We start from the raw sequence: 8,088 nt of genomic DNA, 5'->3' as shown, positions 1-8,088 counted from the left end.
TTTTGTTAGTATTAGATATTAAATATTGTTAAGAAAATGTCATGCTTGCTTATCTTTGTTATTTAATGAAATTTTAATATTTCTTAATTGATTGTTTAGAGTATTTGTAGAGAATACCTGTAACCAAAAAAAAAAAAAACTCTACATGTGAAATGCAAATATGGCAAAAGAAATTAAATACTCAATGTCAAATGCATGTCATCGATTTCTATGGCATATAACTAAAAAAGTGTTTATTGTCACATAAATGTTATCATGAAAATTTCAAAACTTATTTGAAAAATGTACACATGTTATTTAAAAGAAGATTTTGGAAATTCTTAAAAAGGAAATTATGAATGAGTACATAAGATCCATGATCATAATTAGTTGGGCAATGTGAAACTTGTTACAAGTGCTAATAGCAAGTCCTCTTAAGAGGAGTGAAAATGCAAATTACAAATAATAAATTGTATGAGATTATAAATAAAACGACTAATGCCACATAATTCTTATTGGCATATGAGAAAGTAGTAAAAAAAATAGGAGCAACTAAAATTTGAAAAGAAATTAAAAATGCCAAAGTGAGCTTACTTGCATTATAAATAGTAGTGAAACTTTATAATATAAATCTCCAATGTATACTCACAAAACCTTTAAATTTTTCTAGATAAAGTATATTGACATAAAAATTACAATAACTTTTATAAATACATATAAAAATGTGATAATGCGTCAAAACATGAAGTTATTACGAGTCATATATCTAAGAAACACGTGGTAACATTTATCTCTTACTTTCATGATCAATTGTAATTATTTACATGGACAATATTTATAGTCATTTGAAAATATCTAACTTTCTTATAGTCATCTATACCATAATGTTAATATATATTCATTTTATGATATAATTTTGAAAACTCAACAAGTTATATGAAATTGACTTAGAAACTAAAGTTGAGTGGTGCTCCAAGCATAAGCACAATTTAAATGATTGACAACAATTTTATGTCTTGTTTGGATTGCAGTTGAATGGCAATTGCCCGTTACATGTAAATTGAATGGTCAATATTTAGTACATACAATTTTTGTAACCTTAAATTTAATTACAATTAAATAATAATTTCGCAAATCGGATAACCAAATTTTTCATAAAAGATTTCGAAATAAGTGAAGGGTTACAAATTAATATCAAATGACTACTACAGGACTAGTTCAATCACAACATTTTCAAAATAAATTCTATGTCCTATAGCAGTCTATCCGTCCCTTCACTGAGCCCGGTGCTAATCGTTTTGATTACCTGAAAAATGAATGTAAGGGTGAGTACTTTACACTCCAAAAGCACATAGTCAGCATAGAGTTTCACCTCCAGCATATTACCAATACATTAAGCAAATACAATCACAGGCAATATTTCACATTCACAAGCACAACACACAAACTCGTGCGTACGCACAACAGCCACACTCACTATAGCACTGTGACCACAGATTTACACCATGAATGGTCGTCGGTTATTCCTGCCTCACGGATGCCACGTGAGTAGTCACGGGTCGCTCAGTAAAGGTAATGGTCATAAGTCTAGTCAGGAAGAGAGTGTGTGGCCAGTGGTGCACCCGTTTCACAGTCGGTGTCACCATCACTCCTTCTTCCCCAAGGTATTTCTACCGTCCTCATCTCCCACACTCCCAGTGTATCGCTGAACCATTCACAAGACATTACATCGGCGCTACACGCCTCATTCACATACATTTCATTTACACACGCAAATTTCATGTTTGCACACGGCACACAGCCCATATTCAATTCACATTACACGACACATAACCCACATTTTATCCACAATATACGGCACATAGCCTTTATTTATTCACAATATCATTAATTCACCAATCAAAAGCATTCCATCACACACAATCACCCACACGGGGCCTAACTATTCTAGCACACATCACATTGCACACCAATTTCCATCAAACACACGATTCCTACTCTCTATTTCAGCCACATTGCATTATTCATTGAAATACACAAGAAGTACAATACATTGAGATAGGGTAGAGTCTTCCCCTTAGCTCAGATTGACGTCTCACACGCTAAATTCACCAAGAAGTGCTCCCTCTCACGGATTTCGTCCTAAACACATGGAGAAACTCCATGAGAACCCAGGGAAACTGCGAAAACAGAGAAAGGGGATGAAAAAATTGAAACCCTAACCATTAAAACTTACCTTCAAGCATTCTCTACACAAATCTGAGCTCCAATCTCTCTCCCGAACGGCTTTGGAGGCAATTAATTGATGGAATAGGGCTTTAGGCATAAAAGGATCGAAGGGAGAGGGAGAAATAACTCTCCCCGAACCCTAACCCTCTTTAAATCCTTTTTTGGTCGCGACACTCTCATTACACTAAAAAAATCAGAGAAAACTGCATTATGGTTTCTGCAGAATCTCGCTACAGCGAGACTGCACCCAGAAATGCACCTCAAACTGTCGGTCTCTCGTTACAGCGAGAAAGTAATAGTTTCAGTTCTTCCTCGCAGGGCTCTCTCGCTATAGCGAGAACAACCTAGTATCTCACCCTGTACTTAGACACTTAGCCTATTTCAGTCCAACCAGTCATGCATACACCCATATAGATACATATTCACAACATATATCCAAAAATACACACATGAATATTCATTTAGATTTATATAAATAACAATAATTAATATTACAAAATTAGGGGCGTTACAATTTTTATTTAATAGTTATTTTTAAATAATTATTTATGTCATAAATTCAACAATATAATTTATTAAGATAAACAAAATATAACTTATTTTGATTAATTATATAAAAAATTATTAAAATAAATTAAAAATATCATTTTTTTTTATGTTATGGGTACCCTTGGATGAGTAGGAAGAGAGCACAATGGGAGAGAGGGGTAAAGAAAGAGACTACAAAATGGAAAGGAAGGGAATTTGTTTTATGATAAATTTGTTAAACAAAATAATTTTAAATATTTAAAAGTAAAAAACTTATTAATAATAAGAATTTGATAACATTTGAAAATAATTTTTAAGATATTTAATTATTGTTTAAGAAGAAAAATGTTAAATTTTTTTTATATTTATGTTGAAATTTAATATTTGAATTAATGTGTTGTGAGGAAAATAATTTTAAAATAATTTAATTTATTTAAAATTTATTGAGATCTTAAATAAAAATTGATAAAATAAAAAATTTAGTTTGAAAAAAAATTAAGTAACCTAAAAATTAATATTGAAACAAAACTTAAGAAGTACATTAATAATAAATATAACAAAGAATATAAATGACGAATACATAATTGCAAGAATCAAGTAATTGAATATATAAATTTTTTTTATTAATTTCAACCTTTAGGGTTGAGGATAAGCAGTTAATAATAATAAAATTTTATTAGAAAAAGAAGTATTTATTGTATTTTTATAACTTTAATATAATAATTTTATATTTTTTATAAAAAAAATTATTTATTAATGTTTAAATTTAGCCCTAAGTCAAAGGTTAACAAAATCTTAAAAAAAATTAAAAATAATAGTAATAATGTATAGTAAAAAACTAAAAAAATATATAATTTTTCTTAGACCGTAACATCAATTAATTCGGCTCTAAGGTTATTTGGAAAGAAAATATTTTAGAAGAGGATAAAATTTATATTTTAATTTATATTATTATAAATGATATATAATTTTTTAATTTAAAATTTAAAAATAGATGCTCCGTCCAAAAATCCTCTCATGAGCATATGCTAAAAGTTCAGTAGCTAATAGTTACAAAATCGAACCTAACAGTGTTCTCAAGTATCTCTAAACTCCAGGAAATTTTAAGTGATTAACAAGGTCCTTATTCTCTGAAGTCATGTTCTTATATTTTAAAATATTGATCCAATATAAAAAAAAATAGTGTTCAAATAAACGTAAATTCAAGTGCATTAACGTAAAATCATAGATACTGCATATACATAATGCACTTAAGATGTTAATATTGCCCAACATCACCATTTTCGTCTTTGGAGATAGCTCTAGAAAAATGTCTCTTCAATTTCCCACCGCATAAGCCCTTTATTGTTGGTGTCTTGGTGACATGCATGAAGGTTCGTGACAACATCAATTTTAATTCACGTATTTTAGGACATAAAAAAATAGAAAAACAAAAGACATACATAAGGAGTTAAAATTAATTAAAGTAAACACAAGTTGTCAATTTCAAAAATCCTGCAAGATGACTAAATAAATATATTAATATTAACTTTTTTCTGTTAAGTTTAATCGTCTAAGATAGTAATTTTTTATTTGAAAAAATAATTTTAATATTTTTTATCTTTAATAAAATAAATATATTTTTAAATAAAAGCTTACTATTTTGAATCTTTAAATTTAGTCTTAAAAGATTAACAAAACTCAATTAAAAAAAAACACACTGATCTGTCATCTCACCCTTCATACTAACAAATACTTTATTTCAAATAACAATAAAATATAATTTTTAAAATGAAATAAAAATTATTACTAATATAATTATGAAAAATATTAGAAGACACTAAAGGTGATTTTTAATTAAAAATGCAATGCTATTTTTTTTTACAATTTTTAATAATCTTAATATACTAATTAATAACATCGTTATTTTTATTGAGATACTATTCAATAAAATCTTATATTATTCTTTAATAATAATACTTAATTTTCATATTAACCAATACCGCTTAAAAATGAATTATTAACCTTCATATATTTTAATATACTTTTTAATAAAATGAATTATTTATTATTTTCGAAAGCTGTGTGCTACTCAGGTTGAATTAATGGTAATTTGTAGGGCACAACACGAAAATGAGTAAACAAATTAAACGTTGGGTTTTGTAATGTGTACGACACTTGCAATGTGGAAGAAGTTTATTGGCAAAGAGCTTGTAACACCGATAATACCCTTTTCGCTTTCCTTTTGAAAACAAATAAACTTGGATTTGGGTTGGGAGCATAGCATAGCATAGCATAGCAGTGGAGTAACCTAACAACACAATTAACATGGAAGACAGTTTCAGAGTGCGTGTAGAGAGAGCCTTCGGTTCTCTTCCAGTACCCTCTTCTTCCTCTGCTTCTTCTTCTCCTTCCCTTAACTCTCTTTGGTCTCTCACCGAAGAAGAAATCAATAACACTCCGTCAGCGCGCATCCACCGATCCCAACCCCAACCCTATTCCTCTTCCACTTTCCGTGTTCAGCTCCAGAACGACCTGCAAGACCTCAACGACGACGCTGACGCTGACGCTGACGCTGACGCGCCACGTGGCCCCTCTAAGCCACCCGATTACGACGATGAACAGTGGCAGATTAGGTCTGGTATTGGCCTCGATTGCACCCTCGATTACGAGGTACCTTCATCCCTTTTTCTACCTTTTTTTTCCAACAATATCTTATTGTTATTGTCATGAACTAACACTGTATAATTCTAATTCTAATTTATTTCATTTTACTCGACCAGTTAGACGACCGAAATTGATTTTTAAGGGCTTTGAAGTTGTTAATATTTCTTTGAATTTATGATTTTTCTTCTTGCCGTTTGTTAATTTTCTTTTTTATTTCGGGAAAACTTGCGTTGATACCAATATGTGTTGAATAGAAGGCGATGAGCTAAGATTATATGTCTAACATTTCTTTTTGTTACAATATTTACCATTTGAATTGAACCAACATCACCCAACTTATTAGAGATACTAAAATTGATTCCTTTTCCCCCTCTTTATTAAAGTGAGCTCCAATTAACAATTTGACTGATGGGTACTGGATTTTTTTCTTCTTCTTTTTTGTGCTTCTTGTTTTTGTTGTCTTTGCTGCTTGTTGTAAGTTTTTCATCCTCAAAATTTGGATTATTAAAAAAATTGACTTAATCTTCACTTTATGCAGGCAGAGGAAGATCAGTATGACAAGCAGGCTATTGGCAAAGAGAACTCAGGGGATCGCGTGTATATGAAGGATATAAACGACGATGGTGTTGAGATAAGTTCTTCCAGTGTTCTTCCCACTTCGTTTAGAGATTTTGTGAGAGACCCGCGTGCAAATCATTTGGCTGCTAGGATTAGGCTGAAGCAGGATGATGAAGCAGCTAAAAAAATTGATGCTTTGCATGTCTCTGAGAAATCTGCACCAGACATTGGTGCTGGTGGTGATGCTATTAACCCCAAGTCAATTTTGAAGAGTAGAGACAATCATTTGGAGCCCAGGCCACAGAAACGTGTTAGGTTTGATTCTGAATGTGATGATAGAGGTAATGATGATGATGATGATGAGCATGAAAGAACCAGGGATGTTCGAATGAAGACCTCTTCAATTGAAGAGGTTGCAGCTTCGGATCAGTCATCAAAGTCACAAGAATTTGATTCAGCAGTTCCAGATTATGTTCGTAATCCATCAAGATACACGCGTTATACTTTTGACTCTTCAAGTGACATGGATGACAAATCTAATAAGGAAGCATATATGAGCTTCTTTGCACAGTTAAAGGGGTCAAATGCTGCCAAGGGAACTGGATCCGAAGCAGATGATGCCTTGGATGATCTTCCATCAGTAACCTTCATCTCAAAGAAGAAATCTGGTGATGCCACTATGGGAGAGAGTGAAATGGTGTCGAAGCAAAAGCTTGATGCTGGCAAGGAGGCCATGAATAGAAGAGCTTTCCCTGTTGGCATAGCTGCTGGTGACACTGAAAACAGTGATGTTTGTGCAATGGAGGAGGATGAACCAGAAGTTATTGAGGATGCTAAACGGAGCTCGCAGAGGTTGAACCGCCAGTACAGGAAGAAAAACCAGGAGTTGGAGGATCCTACTGTGTAACAGGCGTAATTTGCCAAAATCGAACTTTCTGACTTGTTTATTTTTCCCCTTTGGGTCGTCTCAGACTAGCGGTTCTTTTCACAAATTTGGGGAACGACATCTTGTGCCTAGATTTTCACCTGGCTATGTTTATTAGTTCCTAGACTGCTGTGTTATAGTTTCTAGAACTGCAATTGGTGTAAACTCCAACTCAACCGTAATCACCAGTTAGAGATTAAGAAGTGTTCAAATATAATTTTGGCTTACATGCACTTTCTATATTTTAATGTATGGGTGCTGTTGTTAGTGGCTTTAATTTTTCAAATATTTAAATTAAATCTTTCACTTCGAACTTAAGAATTACTTTTGTCATATGTATTTTATTTTATATTTTTATTTCAAATATGTTATATTTTATTTTATTTTATTATATAATTTAATAAAATGTCATTTTTTATTAAGAATTTGTTAATTTTAGCTATTAACGATAAGCAGTTAATAAAGATGTATTTATTGTATTTTTATAATTTTAATATAATAATTATATATTTTTTAATAAAAAATTTTATTTGTAGATGTTCAAATTCAATCTTAAAAGTTGAGGATAATAAAAAAAATTTATTAACTATTAAATAAAATTTTGGGATGAAAAACTTAGTTTCAACGTTTGAGAAACTAAAAGAAGCAAATGTTAGAAAAATTAAAATTGAACGCACTTTTAAAACACAATATAATAAGGATTTAGATTCTCTTCAGCATGCGCCCGAACTGGACTTCCAATTATATTTTGGCTCTGGCTTGAGTGAATAAAACAATTTTTACTTAAGCCAAAGTCTCAACATTCAAAACTCTAACCGCACCTGTAATGCAACTCACCTGTAAATATCACACGAGCATGTTTTACCTCAAAAACTACTGCACAAATAACATTGTTCCTTGTTGAATTCACAAGCTACGAGACAGCCAAGCAAAGTGATAATTTCAAGCACCTTCTCTTAAATGACATTTCAATGAAGCATTTTTTCTTAAGACTTTGGGTTGTGTTACTTCTAGAGATACCGCTGAGTAACTGTTGAATACTTGAATAATGACCATAGTCCGGTGATAAAACACAGCAGAAATAAGACGGGTAAAGAAAAAGTCACGCAAAGTGTCTTATATAAGAGCGGAGGCTACAAATGCTCTGTAGGTTGTAAAGTATCTTACATGTAAAGTCACCTAGATGGTCTAAAAGTCACCTAGATGGTCTACTTATTATGAGG

The 8,088-nt window shown here is 31.5% G+C and overlaps 1 protein-coding gene across 1 annotated transcript; it reads left to right on the top strand.

Moving 5' to 3' along the window:
* Window positions 1-5,002: 5,002 nt before the first annotated feature.
* Window positions 5,003-7,281, top strand: LOC113863094. Its single transcript, XM_027496513.1, has 2 exons — window positions 5,003-5,388; window positions 5,921-7,281. Exons 1-2 carry the CDS (start codon window positions 5,044-5,046, stop codon window positions 6,845-6,847), a joined length of 1,272 nt encoding a protein of 423 aa, XP_027352314.1. The 5' UTR covers window positions 5,003-5,043; the 3' UTR covers window positions 6,848-7,281.
* Window positions 7,282-8,088: the final 807 nt, after the last annotated feature.

This window comes from Abrus precatorius, unplaced genomic scaffold, assembly GCF_003935025.1.
Source record: "Abrus precatorius isolate BTA unplaced genomic scaffold, Abrus_2018 Scaffold3, whole genome shotgun sequence".
NCBI lineage: Eukaryota > Viridiplantae > Streptophyta > Magnoliopsida > Fabales > Fabaceae > Abrus > Abrus precatorius.
The sequence above is the reverse complement of the archived record's forward strand: the minus strand, read 5'-3'. Positions and strand labels throughout refer to the sequence as shown.